The 27,829-nt window shown below is 44.2% G+C and overlaps 1 protein-coding gene across 1 annotated transcript in view; it reads right to left on the bottom strand.

Moving 5' to 3' along the window:
* ARHGAP31 (Rho GTPase activating protein 31) overlaps positions 1–27,829 on the bottom strand; it is a 121,021-nt gene that overhangs the window by 44,840 nt on the left and 48,352 nt on the right. Inside the window, exons 2-3 of the mRNA XM_066241313.1 lie at positions 8,328–8,430; positions 5,623–5,767 (exon numbers count right to left, since the gene is read on the bottom strand). Of these exons, the coding sequence (XP_066097410.1) occupies positions 5,623–5,767; positions 8,328–8,430 (248 nt within the window). The remainder of the gene's footprint in view (positions 1–5,622; positions 5,768–8,327; positions 8,431–27,829) is intronic.

Below are 27,829 nucleotides of genomic sequence, written 5' to 3'. Positions count from 1 at the left end.
GAAATCATTTTAGGACTTATGGACAGTAATTTCAAATGACTTTCTGGGTGCCCAATTTACATTTCCAATAGAAAACTGTAAAAGAGCCAGTATCACCACAATTGTTCAATTTTTAAACATTATTGAATTGTTTCTTCATTAGTTTAGGATGCTTTCTTTATCTTATACTGTTATTTAATACCTGAACATATTTTATATCTGTTAACTCTATTTTAAAATAATTGTGGTAGTTCTGAGACAGAATGTTAAATCTTTCTTTTCTTTTCTTTTTTCTTTTTCAGGTGAGAGAAGAGGAGATGGTGAGGTAGACTCTTGCATGTGCCCTGACTGGGGTCCACCCAGCAATCCTATCTGGGACTGATGCTTGAATACCCAGCTATTTTTAGTGCCTGTAGCTGATGTACTCCAATGGAGCCATCCTTAGCGCCAGGGCCATGCTCAAACCAGTTGATCCACTGGCTGTGGGAGAGAAAAAGGGAGAGAAGGAGGAGAAGGAAGAGGGGATAAGCAGATGGTAGCTTCTCCTGTGTGCCCTGACTGGGAATTGAACCCAGGACATCCATACACCGGGCCAATGCTCTACCACTGAGCCACTAGCCAGGGCCTGAATGTTAAGTCTTTATTTCTACTGGCCCTGGCCTGTTGGTTCAGTGGTAGAGTATTGGCCTGGCATGTGGGTGTCCTGGGTTCGATTCCTGGTCAGGACACAGAGGAGAAGTGACCACCTGCTGCTCCACCCCTCCCCTTCTTTTTTTCTCTCTCCCCCTCCTGCAGCCATGGTTCTATTGGAGCAAGTTGGCTCCAGGTGCTGAGGACTGGCTCCATGGCCTCTGTCTTAGGTGTTAAGAAGAGCTCGGTTGCTGGGCAATGGAGCAGTGACCCAGATGGATTGAGCATCACCCCCCTAGTGGGCTTGCAAGGTGAATCCCAGTTGGCACATGCTGGAGTTTATCTCTGCCTCCCTTCCTCTCACTGAATAAAAAGTCTTTACTTCCACTTACTAGCTATATAACCCTAGGCAAGAGTCTCTCTAAGCCTCAATTTACTCATCGTAAAAGAGACAATAAAACCTACTTCATGGAGTTATTTTGAGGATTAAATGAAATAATATTTGTAACAAGTTTATCATATAGCAACCACTCAATAAATACCAACAATTATTATTTGTCCTTTAATATTTTTCCAATTTTATTATTCCATTGAGATATTATTTTACTTTAGCTGTACAAATGGGTTTAAATAAATCATTATAGGAATGTGTAACAACATAGAGCTATTTCCATGTCCCTGAAGAAGGCTTGCTTCTTCATTAGTGTGATCAAAGAACTCTATTAAATGACAAATTCTTCAACATAATCAACTTTACTTGGTTCTACCTATGTTAGAAGTCAGTTGTCACAACAAAACATTCTTATTTTTTTAGTGTCAATAAACTATTTAAATATAACATTAGATTTCCTTAAAATTTTATAACAAGTTGACAAATTTGGCATTTTTTCTGTTGCTGTGGGAGAACAGAATGATTAGCAATGCCAGGGAACAGAAGCGGGAGAGATAAATATGGGTTTTGTTCTGAGCCTATAAAATAAGATCTAAAGGGAAACTTTATTTCTGAAGTTTCTAGACAAGAATTCTTATCTACCCCCATGTATCACAGAATGAAATTTCGTTAAAATAGATTCTTTCAGCTCTTTAATATGATGATATTCTTATTCTTTCATATTCAAGGTTGATACTATTGTACTGATAAGAGGATTAAAACTATGTAGAAAACAAACAGTAAAGTCTTATGTACTAATTGAAACAATATACTTTTGGTTGATTCAAATTGGCAAATAATTTAACAAACTGAAAATAGTGTTGAGAGAGAGAGAGATCTGTAAGGATGTCTTCTAAAATGTTAATAGCAGATATACCTGGGTGTGGGATTTATATTTTCTTTTTCATACTTTTCTGTATTGCTTTAATTTTTTGCAATTAATATTTATTTTGATTTGGAAAAACAAAACATAACAAAAACATTATTCAAAGATTTAAAAAAAATTAATGAAGGAAATACCCAGAAGTTAATTGTAGCTGTCTTTCTTTAAGAGAAGAGACCAAAGGCCTGACCAGATGGTGGCACAGTGGCACAGATCATTGGCCTGGGATGCTGAGGACCCAGGTTTGAAACCCTGAAGTCGCCGGTTTGAGTGCAGGCTCATCCAGCTTGAGCACGGGCTCACTGGCTTGAGCATGGGGTCACCAACTTGAGTGTGGGATCATAAACATGACCTCATGGTTGCTGACTTGAGCCCATAGGTTGCTGGCTTAATGCCCAAGGTCGCTGGCTTGAGCCCAAGGTCTTGAGCAAGGGGTCACTGGCTCAGCTGGAGCCCCCTGGTTAAGGCACATATGAGAAAGCAATCAATGAACAACTAAGGTGCTGCAACTATGAGTTGATGCTTCTCATCTCTCTCCCTTCCTGTGTGTCTGTCCCTGTTTATCTCCCCCATCTCTTGCTAAAATAATAATAATATAATAATAATAAAGAGGAGAGACCAAGGGTGTCTTCCTACTTTCCTCCATTTTTCAAACTGTCTTTTATTGAGTATGATTACTTTTTTTTTTTTTGTATTTTTTCTGAAGCTGGAAACGGGGAGAGACAGTCAGACAGACTCCCGCATGCGCCCGACTGGGATCCACCCGGCACGCCCACCAGGGACAACGCTCTGCCCACCAGGGGGCGATGCTCTGCCCCTCCGGGGCATCTCTCTGCCGCGACCAGAGCCACTCTAGCGCCTGGGGCAGAGGCCAAGGAGCCATCCCCAGCGCCCGGGCCATCTTTGCTCCAATGGAGCCTTGGCTGCGGGAGGGGAAGAGAGAGACAGAGAGGAAGGAGGGGGGGGGTGGAGAAGCAAATGGGCGCTTCTCCTATGTGCCCTGGCCGGGAATCGAACCCAGGTCCCTCGCATGCCAGGCCGATGCTCTACCGCTGAGCCAACTGGCCAGGGCCAAGTATGATTACTTTTAAAATGAGGAAATATTCATGTATGGTGATAGTGATGATAATCTGACAGACTCACATGAGGTCCACAACCTTTCTGCTGGTTCCTGGGAAAGATTCTGCTGTGGTCTGATGGCGAGAGCCTGCCGTTATTTATGACAGCCACTTAGAGTGGAGGCTCTTTGCCTTCTGCCTTAGATCTCAAAGTCCCCTTGGCTCTCTTAGGGCCCCCTAACCACTGGTACTTCCACATCAACTGGTGTAGGCTGGCTTCTCTAGTGGTCACCATTTATACACAAGTTTTTATTATAGATTTTGGCCTTATTTTTTTCATTAAAAATTTAATGTATTTTCAGTGAATACAATTTTGAATGAAGCAGAGAAAACTATCTATAATCTCATCATTCAAATAAAGTTATTAATCTCCTAAACATCTTTCTTTTTAATCATGTCATAATGTACAGTTGTATATCTATTTTTCCAATTATCATTTTTTGAATATTACCCTCTTTTATTAAAAACTCTTAATGGTGGCAGAGTGGAAAAAGCATCAGCCTGGAATGCTGAGGTCTCCAGTTGGAAACCCTAGGCTTGCCTGGTCAAGGCTCATGTGGGAAGCTCTACTACAAGTTGAAGCTTCCTGCTCCTTCCTGCCCCTTTCTCTCTCTCTTTCTCCTCTCTCAAAAATCAATAAACAAAATATTTTTAAAAATATATATATATTTGCCTGACTTGTGGTGGTGTGGTGGGTAAAGCATCGACCTAGAATGCTGAGGTCACTGGTTCGAAACCCCAGGCTTGCCGGGTCAAGACACATATGAGAGGCAACTACTATGAGTTGATGCTTCCTGTTCCTCCCCAACCCTTTCTCTCTCCCTCTCTCTAAAATCAATAAATAAAATCTTTAAAAAACAACAACAACAACTCTTAAATATATTTTAGTTGGCCCCACCCAATTTTAAAAAAGCATTTACTTATTCTTCTCTTGCTATTTGGGTGTACTGCTCTTCCATTTCAAGTTGGAGGACCTTTTAGCCTGACCTGTCGTGGTTCAGTGGTTAAACCATTGACCTGGAGTGCTGAGATCACTGGTGAAAAACCCCAGGCTTGCCCTTTTAAGGCACATATGAGAAGCAACTATGAGTTGATGCTTCCTGCTTTTCCCCACCCCCCTTTCTTTCTCTCTCTCCTCTCTGGAAAATTAATAAATAAAATCTTTTTTGTGTGTGTGATAGAGAGAGAGACAGAGAGAGGGACAGACAGGAAGGGAGAGAGATGAGAAGCATCAATTCTTTGTCATGGCTCCTTAGTTGTTAGCTGATTGCCTTCTCATATGTGCCTTGATGGGGAGGGGTCTACAGCAGAGCAAGTGACCCCTTGCTCAAGCCAGCAACCTTAGGCTTCAAACCAGCAACTTTTGGGCTCAAGTCAGTGACCATGGGGTCATGTCTATTCCACGCTCAAGCCAGCAACCCGTGCTGAAGCTGGTGAGCCCATGCTCAAGCCAGTGACCTTAGGGTTTTGAACCTGGGTCTTCTGTGTCCCAGTCCAATGCTCTATCCACTGCATCACAACCTGGTCAGGCTAAAGTCTTTAAAAAAATTTTTTTAAAGAATCTTTTAAATGCTCAAAATAAGTGTATTACAGGAGCCATGAGGGAGATTCCTTCCTATGGTTAGAGCCTACATCTGGTCCTTATCAATAATTGCAACTCTTCCATAATCTTAATTTCAGACAATCCCTCTAACCACCCTACTCCACTAATCTATTGCCTTCACTGGGATGAATAATTCACTGATCTACTTTTTCATTGTTATACATATACCTGGTTTATGCTCTTATTTCCTTTATTATGCAGACAAAATTCTATGGTCAATTAGTTCAATCACTTCCTTGCATACACCCTCATCTTCCTCATCCCACCTAACTGTCTACCTCTACCCATGCAGCATATGTTTAAACTCTACTTTTAATGCTATCTCTACAGACATCTCTTAAGCACTTATTCTCCTTTCTACTTTTACTAGAGGTGCCCTATTTGGTGACCATACAGCTGCCATTTAGGTGTTTGGCTCTTGCTCATCCATCTTCCACCAACCCAACTCTCCAGTCTATCTAGCCCTACATTCTGGGCTGCTTTACCCTGATTATTTTCTCTTCCCAGCTTCCGACCTCTCTTTTGATTTCTGTTTGTTCTTTCTGATTCTCTACTCACCTACCTCTTTCCCCAACCCCCAAAAGAAATACAGAAGGAATAGCTTGATAAAAATGAAGTAGCAGTGGGTACAGTATGTAGTCTTAGGTTCCTGTCCTGCTGTGTGACCTTGGGCCAGTCATTTCATTTCTCTGGTTCTTAGTTTCCTCCCTAAGCAATGACATACACTTGGTTAAATAAACCTGGAGATAATTTAACCCAGCTCTTAAAACAAACATGATTCTGAAAATGTAAGAAAGGAAAAACTTAGCAAATAGTCCCACCACCCTACTTTCCTTGTGATACCATCCTGCGTCCACCACCACATTAAGATCATGTCATCCATCTGGTGAGGTTAATCATTGCTATTTTAGTGCTGAAACTCTCCTTGGCTCATCCATGCGTCCCACCTAGTAACCATAATGGAAATCCAAATACTTACCGTGAACTTCTCATAGAGCTCATAAGTCAGGAGGGGGTTGGGCAGCTCCCTAAAGTACAGCTTGCAGAGTGAGCCCACACAGTGGATGTCCTGGAGGTACACTTCCCTTGTCAGATCTGGACATTGATCTGAGCCAAACTCTTGCCTGAAACAACACAGACAGAGACATAACAATCCCAGGAACATGTGTTCCATGTCAGCGGCTGTTTGGCTGCTTAGGGGTAAAAAGACCCTAACATGCTGCTCTGACTACACATTTGACCCTGATACAAAAAAAGACCTTCTATTTCAAGCCCAAGGAAGCTAGAGAAAGACTTCCACTACATGTCTGGATCTTCCCTGCTAAAGCAGCTGTAATTAGAAAGAGATAATGCCCATTTACAAATGGATTTCTCATGGTATTATGTTTACAGTCTTAGTTATAAAGAGTGGAGAAATATAAAAACAATTTGCCAAAAAAAAAAAGGCTGTTGAGAGTTCAGTTTTTCCAAAGTATTGTTCTAAATGAAATTCTCTTTCTTAGAGGAGAGATCAGATTTTTGTCACTCATCTCCACATATTCATGCCAAAAACTTGTTTCATCGGGAGACTCAGACCCAATGTTGAGAACTTTCATCGATGATTTGTTTGCTGGATGGAACTTTCTAGGCTGCCTGATAGTGACTCCCACAGGATAAAAGAGTTAATAAATATCTTCTTATTTTTAAATTTTTAAATTTATTTTTAGTAAGAGAGACAGAGAGAGAGAGAGACAGATAGGGACAGACAGACAGAAAAGGAAAGAGACAAGAGCATCAATTCTTCGTTGTGGCACCTTAGTTGTTCATTCATTGCTTTCTCACATGTGCCTTGACTGGGAGGCTAGAGCACAGTGAGTGACCCCTTGCTCAAGCCAGCGAGCTTGGGCTTCAAGCCAGTGACCTTTGGGTTCAAGCCAGCAGCCATGTGTTCATGTTTATGATCCCACACTCAAGCCAGTGACCCCATGCTCAAGCTGGTGAGCCCTCCCTCAAGCCAGTGACCTCAGGGTTTCGAATGTGGGTCCTCTGCATCCCAGGACAATGCTCTATCCACTGCGCCACTGCCTGGTCAGGCTACGTATACCTTTTTAAACTATAGTCAGTGGGCTGCTTAGGAACATTATAAGATTCCAGGCCTCATTTCTAACTAAAAAAACATTTTCTAACAAGGTTACATGAATATCTTGACTGGCTAATATATACTTACAGTTAAAAATCTGTTCAAGCCTGATGGGTGGTGACACATTGGATAGAGTGTTGACCTGAGGCACTGAAGTCCCAGCTTTGAAACCGCAAGGTCGCTGGTTTGAGTGTGGAATCATCGAAATGATCCCATGGTTGCTGGCTTGAACCCAGGGTTGCTGGCTCAAGCAAGGGGTCACTAGCTTGGCTGGAGCCCCCCAGTCAAGGCATGTATGATAAGCAACCAATGAACAACTAAAGTGTCACAATTAAAAGTTGATGCTTCTCATCTCTCTCCCTTCCTTTCTGTCTCTCTCCCTCTTTCTCTCTTTCTCTTACTAATATATATTTGTCTGTTCAAAAAATGACAAATTTAGGCTTCAATACAAAAGAGAAGTTAGGCTTCTTAAGAGTATTCAATTGGTCAACCAAGTAGTGACAAAGTCAGCGGGACTCCCAGACCAGCATTTCAAAACTGCTTACTCATTCTCTGTAGCCTGGTTTTTCCCCTTTAATAGGGGTAAGGAAATCCCTGATACCGTAAGAACCCAAAAAGAAACTGAGTGGAGCCTTGAAAAGAAAACCAGTGACCTCATAACTTCACAGGCATGAGGTTCTCTAAGAGGGCAGAACAAGAACAATCTAAGCTTATTCATTTATCTAGCCAAAATTTTCCCCAGTGGAGGCTAAAGTCAGTCCTTAAATGCAAAAGAACTGGCGGTTGCCAAAGCATCCTTCCACAAGATAAACTATACAACTGCACAGTATAGTTTAGACGTACTGTAAACCTACTTTTGCCCCACCCTGCATACTCTCTATATAGTATATGTATACTCCCTTTATTTTATATGTAACACATACAAAACACACACACACATATCTGTGTTTTGTGTGAAGGTTATTGAACTCTAAATTCAATATGATAGAAATTTCTTCCAAAAAATTTGAGTTTACATTTTAGAATTGCTTAGGATAAATCCATAGAATTGGAAATCATTCATCTATCAATTTTTAAAATACCAGAATCATCTAGAGAAATGCACGTTCATGCAGCCTTCTGAGTTCTCTAGCAGATGAAGTATCAAATGTTGAGTGTGTGCCAACAGAAAAACTCACATCCATCTCCAAGTTCTGAACACTATGTAATAGGATCTATCTGAGCTTTGTGTAAGCAAGTGAATTATAATAAATCATATTTCCCCAACTCGTAATTAAAATCATTTGAGTTCAGTCGAATCCACCTAAGGAGGGCATATCTCCTATAAGACAAAGAAACAGATTAAAAGCCCTCAGGAGCTTTTGTTGGAAAGAATTACATCAGACTAGAGAATTTCCTTATTAGATTAAGAACAGGCATCTGAAAACATCAGCACTTGATCTTCTATCCCTCCACCCTTCCCTCAATCCCTTCAGGTTTTTAATACTCCCAACACCTGTGGACAGAGATATGGAGAGAGAAAGAATTATGAGAGAATTCTTTTGGGGACTATTCTTTTAGCTTACCTTAGCCGTTGTATGTTTGAGGTGACTCCCGAAAGCCGATAAATTCCATCCACAATGCCATGAGTCTCTATAAATTCTGCACAGCTCTTCAATACATATGGAACTATGTAAAGGCAAAGAAAAAACAATAAATATTAGATATAAGTCTGACTGTTCTTTACAGAAATCCTTTTAAAAATCCAGGTAACTTCAAAGAGAAATAGGTAGGGAACGCCTGTGAGCTAAAAGCGGAAAATAGTTACTTGTAATTGGTAGGTGATGTTCTTTTATATTTTTTTAAAAAAAACATAGGGTTTTTTTAAAGTTCAGGAAACTGAACTTTAAGAGTTGGATTTTTAAAAATTTAAACACTTAAATTTTGAAACCAGCAGTGACCCTGGAAATCCCACAACTCAAGCTCCTCATTTCGCTGCTTCTCCAAGGTGGTTTCCTGACCAGCAACATCAGCAGCTCCTGGGAACCGGTTGGGAGTGCAAACCCCCCAGGCCTCATTCCAGACCCACTGGATCAGAAATTCTGGAGGTGGGGCCAGCAATCTGTGTTTTAAAAAGCCTTCCAAGTGACTGTTGTGTGATAAAATCAGAGAGCCAGTGATTACTCTACACATGAAGAAACCAAGGTGTAGGTACTTTTACTTAGCTCACTCAGGATGACTTGCTGCTTATGAAAAGTAACATATGAGAAAATGCTTACGATTCAGTTGGTAAAGAAAAAAAACAAGACACAAAATCAATTATATATTGTGAATTCAGCTATATAATAAAAATATTGCAAAAAAAAAGACTGGAAGAATATCTGCCAGAATGTTAAAGGTGATTTAAGGTTAAAAAAGTTTTTGAGGGTTTTTTTTTTTTTTTTTTGCATTTTTCTGAAGCTGGAAACAGGGAGAGACAGTCAGACAGACTCCTGCATGCGCCCGACCGGGATCCACCCGGCACGCCCACCATGGGGCGACGCTCTGCCCACCAGGGGCGACGCTCTGCCCATCCTGGGCATCGCCATGTTGCGACCAGAGCCACTCTAGCGCCTGAGGCAGAGGCCACAGAGCCATCCCCAGCGCACAGGCCATCTTTGCTCCAATGGAGCCTCGGCTGCGGGAGGGGAAGAGAGAGACAGAGAGGAAGGCACGGCGGAGGGGTGGAGAAGCAAATGGGCGCTTCTCCTATGTGCCCTGGCCGGGAATCGAACCCGGGTCCTCCGCACACTAGGCCGACGCTCTACCGCTGAGCCAACCGGCCAGGGCTGTTGTTTTTTTTTAAGGTGAGAACCACCCCACCCCACCACCAAAAGTGGTCCATTCAATCAATGACTAGATTGAGTAAGGACCAACATGGCCTCTTGAATTCCTGGCACTCCACACATTCTGTGCTCATATAGAAGAGTCTGGCTATGCTGTTTTCTTCTTGGGGTTGACCCTGATTGGCCCAGCTAGCTCAGTGACCCAGAATGGCAGTCACAAGCCTTCTGGATGGCATGGAAAGAATAGAAGTTCCTTGCCACTTTAGTCCTTGGTCAGAGCCACCTGAGGTCTCTCCCTGAGAATTTTGTGGAAGGTGGAGTGGTACAGAACTACCCAAGTCTTGGGCACTAAAGTTTCCAGGCATAGAGGAGGTATGGGAACTCCGTGAACAAGTGCTTGAGATAGCAGTGTATTCACACTCCTAAAACATACCCAATCCATTAATGCCTTAGATTAGACAAATGCCAACCCAGTAATGTTAATGCACATCACCATGCCCATGCAGTTCCTGTACGCGGATAGACACCAGACGTTCAGACTCCACATTCTTTCTGGATTCGCTATTGTGATACTTCCTAAACAACTGCCCCACCATTTCTTTCAACTATTGACTGTAATTTTAGGTGCTCAGTAAAATTCATCATATTTAAAGTGTTCTGTTCATCTCTCAAAGGCTGTGCACCCCCAGAACCATTCCCATCCAGGACACATGGCGTGGTTTGCCCCTGTCCATCAGGATTGGAACTGGGGATCAGTTTCACAGTTCCCCCAGGTAGGAAGAGGGCAGGGAGTGGACCTGGGATTGGAAACACTGAGTCCAGAGACCACAGAGGTGGAACCACTCCCTGTGAGTGACTCCGGGTGGGAGCGGGGTGTCGTGGAAGAGGGGCTGTGAGAGTGTGAGGGGTCCAGAGTCTCTGTCTGGCTTCAGTCAGAAGAGCTATATTTTGACCTGTTTTATAAAATAGGGTTCCCAATTAGATTTTGTCTTCTACCCTCCTGCCAATAAATAAACAAGCAAGCGCCTGACCAGAAGTGGCATAGTGGATAGAGCATCAACCTGGAAGGCTGAGATCCCAGGTTTGAACCCCCAAAGTTGCTGGCTTGAGAGCAGGCTCCTTGACTTGAGCACGTGCTCGTGGGCTTGAGCATGGGGGTCGCCGGCTAGAGCACAGATAGAGCCTCCGCCATAAATTTACTCTGGCTTTCGTATAGAGGCCCTGGAACCTCTCATTCAGGGTGCTGTTTAAACAGGGGGCAGTATTAAAACAACTCATGGAGAGAGATCATGGTCACAGTTCCTGAGGTGTGTTACTTTTCCTAGACTCTAGTCTCAGGCTGAGTTGGAAGGTGTAGGAATTCTTCATCCTACTCAGTAAATGAGAAAGGATCCAGTTCATCTCTGTTAATCACCTGCCGCGGAGCCCAGAGCAGTGGCTGTCAGCCTGTGGTCCCCAGCCCAGGCCCAGCAGCAGCACCCACCTCCAGGTGGTCCTGATGCACCCCAAAGGCGAAGAACCACCAGCCTGGACCAGAGCTTCTCATTCCTTAATGTACATACAAATTACTAAGATCTTTTTCTTTTTCTTTTTTTTACAGAGACAGAGAGAGAGTCAGACAGAGGGATAGACAGGGACAGACAGATTGTCCTTAATCGATTGCTCTCTCATATGTGCCTTGACCGTGGGGCTACAGCAAACTGAGTAACCCCTTGCTCGAGCCAGCAACCTTGGGCTCACACTGGTGAGCTTTTTGCTCAAACCAGATGAGCCTGCGCTCAAGCTGGCAACCTCGGGGTCTTAAACCTGGGTCCTCTGCATCCCAGTCCAATGCTCTATCCACTGTGCCACCGCCTGGTCAGGCACTAGGATTTTGTTAACATGCAAATTTTAATGGGGTGGGTGTCAAAAATGTGCATTTCTAACAAAATCCCAGGTGGTTAGGGACACTGCCAATCTGCAACCCACACTTAGGGTAGCAGGAGTCTAAAGGTAATACTGGTGGGGGGTGTTAGAGGAGCTACTAAGAGTTTATTTTAGTCAAGTCTCAGAATTCTTTTGACCATTGTTTCTGGGGTCCAACCAAATTGGGAACACCCAGGACTCTGGACAGGGTAGAATCTTGGTACAAAATAGCCGAGTAGCCCTGGCTGGTTGGCTCAGTGGTAGAGCGTCGGCCTGGTGTGCGGGGGACCCGGGTTCGATTCCCGGCCAGGGCACATAGGAGAAGCGCCCATTTGCTTCTCCACCCCCACCCCCTCCTTCCTCTCTGTCTCTCTCTTCCCCTCCTGCAGCCAAGGCTCCATTCAAGCAAAGATGGCCCGGGCGCTGGGGATGGCTCCTTGGCCTCTACCCCAGGTGCTAGAGTGGCTCTGGTCGCAGCAGAGCGACGCCCCAGAGGGGCAGAGCATCGCCCCCTGGTGGGCAGAGCGTCGCCCCTGGTGGGCGTACCGGGTGGATCCCGGTCGGGCGCATGCGGGAGTCTGTCTGACTGTCTCTCCCCGTTTCCAGCTTCAGAAAAATACAAAAAAAAAAAAAAAAAAATAGCCGAGCAGACATAGCTGGAAAGAAGGCTTCCATTGTCGATCGGGCATGAGAGTGATGTTGGGGTTGGAGTCACAGAGCCAGTTCTGCGGGATTTATCATGGACCCGAAGAACTTTGTCTCCTCCTACAGAGGTACACACAGTTGCTGATTATGATATAATGTTATAACTTCTTTGAATTGTTTCACTGGTGGTTCTCTAAGTCCCTTTTCTGTTTTGTTTTGTTCTTCCTGGATCAGCGATTTTAAACGTTAAATTTTCATCTGAGCACACAATAAATGGTGAGGTGGTTACTGATGGAAAAGACAATCTTGCCTTTGATTTATGCTTTATTGTTTACAAACAATTTTTTCCCTTCTTTTGCGAGTGAGAAGAAGGGAGATAGAGAGACAGACTTCCACATGTGCCCCGTTGGGGATCCACTTGGTGACCCCTGTCTGGGGCTGATGCTCTGCCCACCTGGGGTTGTGCTTGCAACTGAGCTGATTTTAGCACCTGACGTGGAGGCTCCAAGGAGCTATTCTCAGTGCCTGGGGCCAATGGGATCGAACCAATTGAGCCATAGCTGCAGGAGGAGAGGGGAAAAGAGGGAGAGAGAGAGAGAGAGAGAGAGAGAGAGAGAGAGAGAGGTGAAGAAGCAGATGGTCACTTCTGCTGTGTGCCCTGACCAGGAATCAAACCTGGTACATCCACATGTTGGGCTGACATTTGACCACTGAGCCAACTGGCCAGAGCCTGTTTACAAACATTTTAAAGTCCTTTGTCTCAGTTGATCCAACCTGGTCAACTAAAAGACATTTTATACTTGTCTATAGACATTAAGACTATAAATGATGTGGGCACGTCTTTCCTCAGCTCCTAATCTCTTCAAGGGTTTAGCACAGAAAAGGCCAGCAGCCCAACCATTTCTCTGAGTGCCCCTGGCAGTGACATTCGCTACTCTACCCCACAGCATCAATGAGTTGATGCTTCTCATCTCTTTTCCTTCATGCCTCTTTCTCTCATGCAAAAAAAAAAAAAAAAAAAAAAGAAAAGAAAAAGGAAGGAAACTTTTATGAACTGATACAGAGTGGTTTCTGAGATACAATACTAAGCAAAATAATAAGGTGAAGACCAGAATAATGTTATGCTAGCATCTTTTTTTAAAAAAAGAGAGAATAAAAAATTAGATAAAAAATTCACTGGTAGCCTGACCAGGCAGTAGCACAGTGAATACAGCATTGGCCTGGGATGCTGAGGACCCAAGTTCGAAACCCCGAGGTCGCCAGCTTGAGCATGGGGTTGCCGGCTTGAGTGAGGGATCATAGACATGACCCCGTGGGCACTAGCTTGAAGGTCAAGGTCGCTGGTTTGAGTTCAAGGTCGCTGGCTTGAGCAAGGGGTCACTGGCTCAGCTGGAGCCCTCAAGTCAAGGCACATATGAGAAAGCAATCAATGAACAACTAAGGTGCCACAAGTGTGAGTTGATGCTTTTCATCTCTCCCTGTCTGTCTGTTTCTGTCTGTCTCTCTCTAAAAAACAAACAAACAATAAACAATTCACTTGTATATGTGTTAAAAATATGTGGAGTGATATATAAAAATGAAATAACTTTAGTTGTTTATAGGAAATGGAACTGAGAGGCTGCGGCTAGGGTTATGAGTAAAAACAAGGTTCTATATTCTTTTGCAGTTTTGAATTTTGAACAATAAGAACATATTACCTTTTTAAAATGTTTTTCATAAAAAATTCAATCAAACAAATATTTTTTGCAGGACTACTCTTACCCAGCACGAGGTGCCACGTGCTGCCTGTACCTAGGCCATCTCTATGACTAAGTTGTGAGCTCCTTGGGGACACTGAGGACAGTACTGTACCTCATTATCTAGAATAGCCTTGAAGGGCTTTTCTGAACAAGAGATCAGTCATTTTTCTCCAGATGGGTTTTTTGTGCTCCATTGTTATGTGGGTTCCTCAAAGAAAAAAAACACTTATGTGTCAGGCACTGAATTAGGTCCCATTTCTTTTTCTCCTTTTAACAGTATTCTCCATTCTATAATCATAGCCAATTCATAAAATAAGTAAAATTCTCTGTTTTGAAAATGTGAAAGCTGATTCTCAGAGTTGTTACGTAAGTTGCCCAACATCACGCAGCCGGATAAGCGCCAGAGTTTGGATCCAAACTCAGGTTTGGCAGACTCTAAAGCTCGTGGCTTTTCCATGGCACCACAGCTGAGGAGGAACAGAAGAAGTGCCAAGCTCCACCTACCTGACCGAAACCCTCTGCATCAGGAGAGCAGCTCCGCCAGTAGATGGCCAAGTATGGAGGCACCATTTGAGGGGAACTGTTTCCCTGCCCTTGACTACCCAAATGCCTGAAATTTTATCACTGCAGGCCCTGCTTTATGGTGGTGATGGCTACCCATCTATTATTAAATTCCTTTTGAAAAAGTTACAAAAGCAACATGTTGATTTAAAAAAATGAAAAATAATTCCTGATTTCAAACTATACTAGAAAGCTATAGAAATCAAAGCAATATGGTACTGTTATGAAAACAGACAAATAGATCAATGAAACAATTGAGAGCCTAGAAATAAGTCCACATATATACAATCAACTAATATTTTGCAAGGGAGTCAGGAAAACTCAATGGACAAAAGACAGGCTCTTCAATAAATAGTGCTCAAAATATTGAATGTAAAGAAATGAAACTAGATCCCTATCTTACACCATTTATACAAATTGACTCGAGCCTGACCAGGTGGTTACACAGTGGACAGAGCATTGGCCTGGGATGCTGAGGATCCAGGTTTGAAACCTCAAGGTTGCCAATCTGAGCACAGGCGCCGGCTTGAGCGTGGGATCATAGACATGATCACATGGTCACTGGCTGAAACCCAAACTCAAAGTCGCTGGCTTGAGCAAGGGGGTCTCTGGCTCGGCTGGAGCCATCTGGTCAAGGCACACATGAGAAAGCAATCAATGAACAACTAAGGTACTGCAACTACAAGTTGATGTTTTTCATCTCTCTCCCTTCTTGTCTGTCTCTATCTCACTAAAATAAATAAATAAATAATGACTTGAAATAGATTAAAGCTTTAACTATAAAGCCTGAAACCATAAACTCTTTTTTTTTTAATTTTTTTTTAAAGCTTAGTTTATTTATTTATTCATTTTTTAGAGATGAGAGGGAGAGACAGAGAGAGAGAGAGGAGAGACAGAGAGAAGGGGGGAGGAGTTAGAAGCATCGACTCCCATATGTGCCTTGACCAGGCAAGCCCAGGGTTTCGAACCGGCAACCTCAGCATTTCTAGGTTGACGCTTTATCCACTGCGCCACCACAGGTCAGGCGAAACCATAAACTCTTGAAGAAAACACAGAAGAGCCCTGGCTGGTTGGCTCAGTGGTAGAGCGTCGGCCTGGCGTGCAGAAGTCCCGGGTTCGATTCCCGGCCAGGGCACACAGGAGAAGCGCCCATCTGCTTCTCCACCCCTCCCCCTCTCTTTCCTCTCTGTCTCTCTCTTCTCCTCTCGCAGTGAGGCTCCATTGGAGCAAAGATGGCCCAGGCGCTGGGGATGGCTCCTTGGCCTCTGCCCCAGGCGCTAGAGTGGCTCTGGTCGCAACAGAGCGACGCCCCGGAGGGGCAGAGCATCGCCCCCTGGTGGGCAGAGCGTCGCCCCTGGTGGGCGTGCCAGGTGGATCCCGGTCGGGCGTATCCTGGAGTCTGTCTGACTGTTTCTCCCCGTTTCCAGCTTCAGAAAAATACAAAAAAAAAAAAAAAAAAAAAAGAAAACACAGAAGAAAAGCTCTTTGACATCAGCCTTGGTGGTGCTATTTCAGATATGATACCTAAAGCATAAGCAACAAAATAAAAAATAAACACGTGGGACTGTATCAAAGCGCAAAGCTTCAGGACAGCATGAGAAACAATCAAGCAAGTGAAAAGGCAGCCTATAGAATGGAAGAAATGTTTGCAAATCATATATCTGATAAAGGGTTGATGTCTAAAATATATTAAGAATGCATACAACTCAGGAGCAGAAAAACAAATAATCCAACTTAAAAATGGGCAGAAAATATAGAAAAGGCCAAAAGGTACATGAAAAGCTGCTCAACATCATACTCATTAGGGAGATAACAACCACAGTGAAATATTACTTCAGGCCTGTTAGAATGTCCATGATCAAAAAGACAAGAGTTAATAATTGCTGGTGTCAATGTGGAGAAAAAAGAACTCTAATGCACTGATTCTGGGATTGTAAATTGGTGCGGCCACGATGGAAAATGATATGGAGGATCCTCAAAAATTAAAAAAAGAACTATCATATGATCCAGCAATTCCACTTCTGGGAATATATCCAAAGGGAAAAAAAAACACTAACTCAAAAGGATATCTATACTGTTTCCCACCCTTGGTCATAGCAGCATTACTTACAACAGCCAAACATGGAAACAACCTAAGTGTCCATCAACAGATAGATAGATAGAGAAGTTGTGGTACATATATACACACACCATTAAAAAATAAGGAAATTCTGTCACTTGGGACAACATGGATGGACTTAGTATCATGCTAAGTGAAATAAGTCAGACAGAGAAAGACAAACATCATACAATCTCACATATATGTGGAATCTACAAACAAACAAACAAACAAGCAAACAAGCAAAACCCTAGAACAAACTCATAGAAAAAGAGATCAGACTTGTGGTTTTGTGGTTACCAGAGGAAGGGGATAGAGAAGGGGGAATTGGAGAAAGGCGAGCGAAAAGGTACAACTTCCAAAGTACAAGATAAATAAGTACTAGGGATATAATGTACACAGCATGATGTCTGTAGTTCAAACAGTTGTATGATATATATAAAAGTTCTCAATTCTAAGAGTTATCATCACACACACAAAAAATTTTTCAGGTGGTGGCGGGGGATAGTGAGTCAGACTCCTGCATGCGCTTTGCCCGGGATCCACCAATGCTCGAGTACCAAGCTATCTTTAGCACCTGAGGCCAATGCGCTCCAACAGAGCTATCCTCAGCGCCCAGGGCCACACTCGAACCAATCGAGCCACTGGCTGCAACAGGGGAAGAGGGAGCGAAGGGGTGGGGGGGGAAGCAGATGGTTGCTTCTCTTGTGTGCCCTGACCGAGAATTGAACCTGGGATATCCATATGCTGGGCCCATGCTCTAACCACTGAGCAACTGGCCAGGGCCAAAAGATTTTTTTTTTAATTTTGTTTTTTTAAATTGTATCTGCATGAATTAATGGATGTTAACTAAACTTAGTGTAGTAATCATTTCACAATATATATGTCAAACCATTATTGTGTATACCTTAAACTTACACAGTGATACATCTCAATAGAACTAGAAAATTTTTTTAAAAGATTAATAAATGAAAAAGATACACAAGTATAAAAAGTATAGTGTCTGTCTCTGTTTTACTCCACCCTTTCCAATATCTTAAACGATAAAAAAATGATATGTAGTGAAATGTTAATAGTAGTTACCTCTAGGTAGTAAAAAATAAATTATTTTTGCTTTTCTGATTTTATTTTTTGTAACGAGGATGTGGTACAAATAATTTTTTAAAGAAAGAAATAGGTTTTTGAAAAACAAGTTTCATTAAAGAAGCTAGAGGGCTTTCTGAAGTCAGTGAGGCAATTTCTGTTTACCCTGTTGAGGTAATTACTCCTTGTTAAATAGAAGTATTTGCCTAACCTGTTGGCCTGGTGTGGCCAAGGACTAGCTCTGTTCTGCTGTTGGGCGAGGCTCCTGGCGGCAGATCACATCCTACAGTCCCCTCCCCTCATCACTTTCAGGGTCTCAGATGCCAGGTCTCTCAGCTCTTTCCTGTAGAAGTGGCCAGGTCTCCCCTCTGGTCCATGCCCTAACTCATCCCAGTGGGGCCCTTAGGTCTCTGTTATCAATACCCTCACCCCTTTTCCCAATGACAAAGATTCTCCTTCTACCAAAGCAGATGTATTGAGGACCCATCTAGCCCAAGGGACAAAAAGGTAAACAAGATCTTTGTCCTGGAAAAGCCAAGAAGGGAATGGACAATTAACACCTGCTCTGTGTTGATCCCTGAGCGCTACACTTTCCTCCATTATTCGTAACTAATGCGATCCTCACAACCACCTTACGAGAGAAGTATTGATCCTTTCATTATAAAGGAAGAAACTGAAGCTCAGTGGTATTAAGTAACTTGGCCAATATGAAAATATCAAGCCAACTATGTGAAGGGCCCTAGAGAGGCACTAAAACTGTGGTAGCAGTTCTAAAGAGATTTCCACAGTGGAGGAGGTCAGGCAAGGAACCCCGTTCATTCACAGACAGACAACTAACTGTATGAGGGGGCACAATGGTGGACGGTGCTGAGAAAGGACCCTCACCTCGAGGGGCTCTCAGTGTTCTGAGGTAAGTGGGATAAAGGGATAAATCAAGGTGATGCAATAAGAACTCTGCCAGGGTTGGCAGGGGTGATTTCAGGTGCCATCAGGTGATGTGATATGATCCAGTGAGATGCAACACATACTACAAAATAAGCTGACCTCTTGGTTAAGCACCTGGCATATTAATCAAGTACTTAGTCAATGTTCCCGACTTTCTGGTGAGGACGAACCAGGCAATGGTATAAACACGGAGAGAAAGCAAGAAATGGAGTGAATTCTAGGAATGTTGACTAGACCAGTTTGGGGGAAGAAAAACATTTGTTTGGATAAATTGGGGTTGTTTTTAAAGATGGCCTGGGAAGATTTTGTCTTATCTTGATCTTCACAGTCAGACAAATCTTTCCAACCACTACCTTGACGATAGGACCTTCCACTCCAAAGCATTCGGTGGTTCCCCAGGGCCTGGAGGATAATGTCCCGTCCAGGCAGCTCTAGGACGAGGCCTTCAGCTGCCTCATCAGGGCTAACCCTGGAGTTCCTCCCTTTCATGGAATAGCCATTCGAGAAAGGTAGGTGGGGGAGAGAGGATAACATGAGGGAAAAGACTGACCACAAACATATCACTCCGAAAAGAAAAAAGATGGTGCTCGAGGTTGAAAGGGAAGTAAAAAGGCTCACTCTTTTCTGGCTGCTGCCTGACATTTCTTTAAGAAAGGTAGTGCCTTTCTGACTCCGAGATAAGAGGCTGGTTGAAGGTGGTGAACTATCTGGGACCACATCACCAGTGAGTTAATGAGCAGGTACAAACAGCCGAGGAGGGACGTCACAGGCCCGTTAGGGAGGGAGGTGATCGGCACAGGCCCGTTAGGGAGGGAGGTGATCGGCCTTGAGGAAGGGTGGTGCTGCTGCGTAACTTCAAACTTAGAAAACCAACCTCCCAGGAGCCCCCATGAGGCCTTGGGCTTAGAGCTGGCCCTGTTTACCTTGTACAAAAGAAACGTGAAGGATTTTGTCCTGTTGCAGAAAACGTTGGCTGCTATGCTTTGCATCATGTATAAAAGCTTTTCTTTTTTTTTTTTTTTTTTTTGGCTCATCCTTCCTACTGTCTGACTCTGTTCTCAAGGGGTTTGTGGGGCAGACATCACTCACTCCCTGGGACTGCGCACGGAAGACGGAAAGATCTCTGTCATCCCCCAGCGTACTCCCAGCCCAGCTAGTGAGCAGCAACTTCCTCTCCATCACCAACAAATCACTTAGATCCTCAATTTAACTGTATAGAGACCCCAGTCAGGTGATCAAGACTTTACTTCCTGGACTAGCAGCCCCACTCTTTGCCACCACCTGCTCCTTGGGATGGCACAGGTGGAGTCTCTTCCTCGGTGACGGATGAAGGGGATGCCCACGTAAGAGAGGGTGCCGCCTGAGAAGGGACAGGAGCTGAGTAGGTTAAGGAGAAGTCAACAGGGAATATAAACCTGCTTCTTAAATTATACGCTCCACTAACACCAATCATCTTAAGAACGAGGGCAATGTAAGTTTTTTCCTTGTCTGAGGTATCCAGGTCACCCATTTCTTTCTTTCCATTCTTTTTTTTTTTTCTTTTCTGCATGCCTAGTGGGTGATCATGGGATGCACTAACTAAATGCCGTGTGGCATCCCATGCTTACCAGACATGATTTCATTTAATTCTCAGTAACTCTGACGTGTAGGAGTTACTATTACTATTTTGTACATGGAAAACTAAAATTTGGTGTGGTTCGATGATTTGTCCACAGCCAAACAGCTAATGGCAGGGCTGGGGTGCAATTATGAGTCTATCTAAATCCCCAAATCATGCACGTTTCCAGAACATTTTATAAACAAAACCTCCACACTATGGAAACAGGCACACATGAGGCCTGGGGAAGACCAGAAAGTAGAGGTGATTTCATGTCTAAGAGCAACCTGATGAGGGAGAAGAACTTAAGTAAAAAAAATTAAGAAACCTGGGTTCTAGTCCTGACCTCCAAGCAGTGGTGGGATTCAGCTGGTTTGCATTGGTTCAGCAGAACCGATACCTAATTTTTTTCTTTCTTTTTCTTTTTTTTTAGTGAGAGGAGGGATACAGAGACTGACTCCCACATGCACCCCACCAGGATCCACTCACCACTCTCACTACTGGGCGATGCTCTGCCTATCTGGGGCATTGTTCCATTGCTCAGCAACGTAGCTTTTCTTAGCACCTGAGGCAGAAGCCATGGAGCCATCCTCAGTGCCCAGGACCAACTTGATTGAACCATGGCTACAGGAAGAGAGGGAAAGAGAGAAAAAGAAAGAGAGAGAGAGAGAGAGAGAAGAGAGAGGGAAGGGGTGGAGAAGCTGATGGGCCCTTCTCCTGTGTGCCCTCACTGGTAATTGAACCTGGGACATCCACACGCTGGGCTGATGCTCTACCATTGAGACAACCGTTCAAGGCCAATCCCCAATTTTTTGTTAAGTTCAGCGAACTGGTTGTTAAAATGGCTCTTGTAATCAGGGTTCTCTCTCTAAGGGGGGCATCTGGGCAGCGCTCAATGTGGAAATCACAGACTTACATTCCTTACTCTCTTTTAACGTTCATCTGTGCAACAACGTATTCTAAGCGCCCGTAGTAATGTTCATTCTGTCCATAGGTGAAAAAAATAGCAAGTGAGGACGCCAATCGAGAAGCAATATGGAAATATCTTAAATAACAGTTTTATTGTTTTTTGTCAGGTATTTAATATTTTAAAACTTTTTTATAACATAACCTACTTTTGTGTACCTCTTTTATTGTTCTTATTTTAGTATTAAATGCATGAAATAATAAACTACCTTTCGGTATATTGTTTTTTTATACTTAAAACGGTCATGAGGGCAGAGAATCGGCTGTTAAATTATTTGAATCCCACCACTGCCTCCAAGGTACTAGATTTCAGATTTCTGAGAAGAGCAACTGTTCCCTTCGAGTTCCCCAGGCATCTCCCAGGTAGAGGTGCTCTCTACACTTCAGTTAAAGCAACATGTCCTCCAGCACAAACGAGCCCACTCCCAGTCTCAGAGTTTCCTGTGCCCGCCCCAGGAGCGGGTCTAGGTGATGGCTACTGTTTCTTCAGACCTCTCATCCGATGCTCTGTGAACCCCCAGGGTGAAACTGGGGAAGAGGAGCTGGGCTAGAAGTTGGAAGAGCAGATCACACTTCTTCCTGCGATGTTCGGGTCCTCACTCCTACTCGTTCTGGTTTATATCCAGGTTTTTCTAGGTCAAAACCTTAGCATTATTTTTTTTGTCTATTCATTTCGTTTTTCTCACTTGTATTGTGACTTCCCAACTCGCTCCAACCATCTGAATGGAAATTCGTGTGAAATAAATACAAACTTCAATCTCAGAAAGTTTATACATGATCTTCTTTGGTATGGCTGGACTCCTGTTAACCCCAATGCTATTTTTATGACTATGGAGGCTGGCGTCCTCCAGGGACTTAGCTCTAAATGGTGCCGAGTTCATCTGAAGGTCCCCCTGACTGATGTGACTGTGCCCTGAGAGCAAGAACTACCTCCTCTTGCTTATTGTACCTTCTGGTTTCCCAGGGGGCTCAGCTTCCTAATGGTTTCCAGACCTATGGCATCATGGGTTCTTTTTCACTTCTACCGTTTTTTGGGTTTTTTTTTTTTTTTAAATCAATTTAGCTGCTGAAAGATGAGGAGCATTAGAAAAAAACAAGCATCGGTGGCCGACGGGGTCCACATGAAGAAGGGCCAGGTAGTGCTTATCAGCTCCTCCTGCACTGCCCCCCTCCCAGCACCCTTTCATTTCCTGCCCAATATTCCCAAGCCACGGGCAGCCATTGTTTCCAGACCGCTTTGCTTGGAAGCCTGGGTACCCTGGCCGCCCAGAGCTTCCTGTTGTTACAAGGCCTCTCTTTCCTGCTGAAAACAACGGCACTTCCCTGCTGTATGTAACCCTTTTGGGGCAACTCATTTCTTCCATAGACTCGTTCAGTGCTTGCAAATGCTGGGTGCTCATTAACATTATTTTATTTAACTTTTTTTTTTCCTTATTATATAAGTACTACAAGTAGGAAAAAAAATTTAAATACAGATGAGCAAAATTTAAAAAAACAACAACCAAATCCCCACAAAAATCTCATCCCCTCTATTAGCACTTGAGACCTCTTTGGTGTTCATGCATTATGACTATGCATCTACATCCAAGCATTTAACCATGGGACCCAGGGCTTAAAGAGATGACCACACCCGATGGTTGAGATGGAGACAGGGAGGCCTGCCTGGAAACCGGGCTCCTGCCGGTTCTTCTGTACGTTGGTGGGCAAAAAAAGGCTCTCAACAGCTTAAGAGGAGTGCAGCCTCCAGCAGGTTCTCCTGCAAGTTCTGGGGATGCCCTTGGAGAAACATTGAAGGCTATCCTCTTTAAAAAATTTCTTGAAAGAATCTGAGAGGAGCCCATGGAGAAATTGAACATGAAGGAGTCGGGGACGTGACAGAGCAATGACATTGTGGGTATGTTTAGGACTCAGTCTGTCTCCCTGACAGCTGCCAAATCAGCTTTAAACACAAATCTGTGTTTGCCTCTAGTGTAGACTACGGTCCTTAATAGAGCAGGCTGGGTTCTTTGTGACCCTCCCCCAACACTACCTCTCCAGTCCCATCAAATTCCCCACAGTTCCCCAGAGACCACCTCTCCGGCCTTTGCATTCTCCTTCTTCTGACTGAAACATACCCCCTTACTCCCCTCACTCCTTTGTCCTTCGGAACCCAGCTGAGAGAAGTCTTCTCTGTAGCCTTTCCTGTAACAAATACAATAAACTGCCAAAAACAGGTCACAAAACTCTGCTGTGTTGTCGAGAATTCTGGACACTATTTTATTATTATTTTTTTTACCAAGAGAGAGAGATGGAGAGATGGAGAGAGAGAGAGAGAGAGAGAGAGAGAAAGAGGAACAGAAAGGAAGAGGTAGAGATGAGAAGCATCAACTCATAGTTGTGGCACCTTAGTTGTTCATTGATAGCTTTCTCATATGTGTCTTTTTATTCATTTTTAGAGAGGAGAGAGAGAGAGACAGAGAGATAGAAGGGGGGAGGAGCTGGAAGCATCAACTCCCATATGTGCCTTGACCAGGCAAGCCCAGGGTTTTGAACCGGCAACCTCAGCACTTCCAGGTCGACGCTTTATTCACTGCGCCACCACAGGTCATTCATATGTGTCTTGATGGGGTGGGGTGTCCTCCAGCTGAGCCAGTGACCCCTTGCTCAAGCTGGAAACCTTTGGGCTCACGTCAGCGACCATGGGTCATGTCTATGATCCCACACTCAAGCCAGCGACCCTGTGCTGAAGCCCACACTCAAGCTGGTGACCTCGGGGTTTCAAACCTGGTCCTCAGTGTCCCAGGCGGATGCTCTAACCATCGCACTACTACCTTGTCAGGCTGGATGCTATTTTATGATGTAAATCAAGATATCCTAATTTTTATGAGTTTCTGTTTTGTGGCCCCAGGGAACATAGTTGTGGGATACAGTGTAGCATATTTTGAAGACTAACACTCCCTCTGTCCCAACTTTCTCTTGGACCCTTGGACAACAAAAAGATACACTCCTGCAGAGACTGCACCTTTACCTTTATAGGTAATTGATCCTTCCATAAAATCAGGCAAAACTTAATAGCAATCTGTGGTTAAAACAGTAAGAAATGATAAGATTCAAGCTTTTATCCTGAAATTTTGCAGCCCCCAAATTACTTAGTATTCTTTGAAATGACTCCTACAAAAGAACCCAGCATTGTTCAGAGGCAGCTATTACAAATACCGGCACCTGTTTTCTTCTCTACTCACACACAGCTGTTACACCCTTGCTCTCAGTGTTGCCTTCAGACGTAATTTTCAGCAGATACCTTTAGAATTAAGCCTCAGTGACAGAGATGCACAAAGGATTACTGTCAAGTTTCTGGGCACCTCTTTAGAGGAGGAGGAAGTCATAAATACTATATAAAGGATGTAGGAAACTAGTAAAGAAATGTTTGCTTACCACTCAGACACATTTAGTTCTAGAGTTAGAGGAGCTGGATACCAAACAGATCTCTTTCATTTCTAACTTTTATTCTTCTCACCCTTTCCTAAGCAGTTTCAGAATTGGAATTTTCTGCCTGACCAGGCGGTGGTGCAGTGGATAGAACATCCGCTTGAGATGCAGAGAACTTGGGTTCAAAACCGCAAGGTCGCCAGCTTGAGTGCGGGTTCATCCGGCTTAAGCGCAGGCTCACCAGCTTGAGTGTGGGGTCACTGGCTTGAGCCAGGGGTCACTAGCTCAGCTGGAACCCTCGGTCAAGGCACATAGGAGAAAGCAATTAATGAACAACTAAGGTGCTGCAATGAAGAATTGATGCTTCTCATCTCTCTCCCTTCCTGTCTGTCTGTATCTGTCCCTCTCTCTGTTTCTCTTGCTTAAAAACAAAACAAACAAAAAGGAATTAGAATTTTCTGCTGTTTGCAGTAGAAAATGTCATCAGTCATATGGTGCCAGTTGGGAATTGGAAAGACCAGGGGAACATATATGACTGTAACTGAAAAATAAATTTTTTTTTTAAAGAAAATGTCAGCAGTCAGATTCGATCCAAGGGTAGGGCAGGCACGGGAGCTTTTAATGGTAAGGCTCAGGTTCTGATCTCTTCTCTTGGGTACATGGAAGGGGTCAGAATGCCTCTGGTGAGCTCTGGACACCAGAGGCCGACAGTCCATCCTGTGAGCAATAGTCTCAGCGAGGCTCTGAATGAAGACTGAGTCTCTACTCAAGCTTGCACCCAAGGAGACCACTGCTAAGTTTCCATGAAGGAAATGATGGCAAGAAATTGGTGTCCTCAAAGGTCTGCCAGGATCGGTTACAGTTAGAAGAAACTAGATACATAGACACTAGTTTCCAGGTGCTGTGTGACTCACCTCCAGTCTCTTTCTCTGAGAAACCATCCAAGGGACTACTTGTTACACAGTCTTAGAGCAACTGGTACACAATTTATACTTAATTGAGTGGGTTTTGTTTTGTGTTTTGTGTTTTGTGCTTTCTTCTACCCTGCGAACTCCATGTGGAGCTACGTCTATCTTACTCAACTATGTGACACCACCCATGACCTCAGCCAGCGGTCTAGTAACGGTCCGTGCCTCCAACAGCATCTTGAACAAGGCAGCGTGCACACAGGGATGAAAGTGTGGAAGGACAGGACAGGCTATAAATTCTCCATGTAGGATGTGACAAAGTGACACTGTTTTAGCAAGGGCCAGATTAGACACAAAGTACCCCTATGTGTCCAATGCTATTTCCCTTCCCAAGTGTATAAATATGTATTTTCTCCTTTCTATCACCCATTCTCACTCCTAAACATCTACTCCATACTCTGTTTCTACTCGTCATTGGTTGGTCAACCAGAATCCTGGAATTCTGGAATGTCAGAGTTGGAAGGGACCTTAAGATCAGCTGTTGGCCCTGGTTGGTGGCTCAGTGGGTAGAGGGTAGACCTGGCATATGGATGTCCCTGGTTCAATTCCTGGTCAGGGCACACAGGGGAAGCAGCCATCTGCTTCTCCCCCTGCCCTGCCCTTGCTGTCCCTCTTCCCCTCCAGCAGCCAGTGGCTCAATTGATTTGAGCCTAGCTCTGGGTGCTGAGGATAGCTCCATTGGTGCACATCAGCCTCAGGTGGTAAATATAGCTTGGTACTAGAACATCAGCCCCTGATGGGGTTGCTAGGTGGATCCTGGTTGGGGTGCATGCAGGACCCTGCCTCACTATCTCCCCTCCTTTTACCTCAAAAAAAAAAAAAAGCCCTGCAGGTTGGCTCAGGGTAAAGTGTTGACCCAGCATGTGTATGTCCTGGGTTTGGTTCCTAGTCAGGGCACACTGGAGAAGTCTATTTGCTTCTCCATCCCTCCCCTTCTCCCTTTTCTCTATATTTCTCTTCTCCTCCTGCAACTGTGGTTTGGTTGGAGCAAGTTGGCCCCAGGCACCGAGGATGGCTCCATGGCCTGCCTCAGGCACTAAAATAGCTCAGTTGCCAAGCAACGGAACAACAGCCCCAGATGGGCAGAGCATTGCCTGGTAGAGGGCTTGCCATGATCCCGGTCAGGGAGAATGTGGGAGACTGTCTCTCTGCTTCCCCGCTTTTCACTAAGAAAAAAAAGAAAAAGATCAGCTGTTGAATCTGCTTGATTCAGTGCCAAGAAACTGAGGCTGCAGGAAGTTTGGGCACTTATCCAAGGTCACCAGCTACACAGTGGAAAAGCCCTGGAGTTGGAGAAGACGAAGGAGAGTGGAGTGGAGTGTTGAAATTGATTAGGATTTATTTTATTCCCATTTTTTTTTATGACAGAGACAGAGAGAGAGACAGATAGGGACAGAAAGACAGGAAGAAAGAGAGATAAGAAGCATCAATTTTTCATTGCAGCATCTTAGTTGTTCATTGATTGCATTCTCATATGTGCCTTGACTGGGGGACTACAGCAGAGCAAGTAACTCCTTGCTCAAGCCAGCAACCTTGGGCTTCAAGCCAGTGACCTTGGGCTTCAAGCCAGCAACCTTTGGGCTCAAGCCAGCAACCATAGGGTCATGTCTATGATCCCATGCTCAAGCCAGCAACCTTACACTCAAGCTGGTGAGCCCATGCTCAAGCTGGTGACCTCGAAGTTTCAAACCTGGGTCCCCTGTGTCCCGATGCTCTTATCCCCTGCACCACGGCCTGGTCAAGCCTTTTTTTTTTTTTTAATTTCAGTGAGAGAAGGGAAGGCAGAGAGACAGACTCCCGCATGCACCCTGACAGGGATCCACCCACCAAGCCCACTAATGGGTGATGCTCTGCTCATCTGGGGCACTGCCTCGTTGCTCAGCAACTGAGCTCTTCTTAACGCTTGAGGCAGAGGCAATGGAGCCATCCTCAGTGCCCAGGGCCAACTCACTCCAATTGAGCCATGGCTGTGGGAAGAGAAGAGGAAGAGAGAGAGAGAGAGAGAGAGAGAGAGGGAAAGAGAGAGAGAAGTGAGAGGGGGAGGGATGGAGAAGCAGATGGGCGCTTCTCCTGTGTGACCTGACTGGGAATCAAACCTGGGACATCCACACACAGCGCCAACACTCTACCACTGAGCCAATAAGCCAGGGCCTTTTTGTCCCAATTTTGAGGACCTCGGTTTAAGTGCCTGCTGGGCCTCTCTCTGCCCCAGACTAATTAACCCTTTGAAGTCAGAAGTAATTTAGAGTATTTAAATTTAGGTGTACCCTTAGCAGTCAAACTGAATTAAGTATATTTATTGTACCTCCACATGTGAAACACTGTGCCAGACTTTTGGGCTTCAAAGA

Source organism: Saccopteryx bilineata, chromosome 8 (assembly GCF_036850765.1).
Source record: "Saccopteryx bilineata isolate mSacBil1 chromosome 8, mSacBil1_pri_phased_curated, whole genome shotgun sequence".
Classification (NCBI taxonomy): Eukaryota; Metazoa; Chordata; class Mammalia; order Chiroptera; family Emballonuridae; genus Saccopteryx; species Saccopteryx bilineata.
Note: the sequence above shows the minus strand (reverse complement) of the source record. Positions and strands in the feature narration are given on the sequence as shown.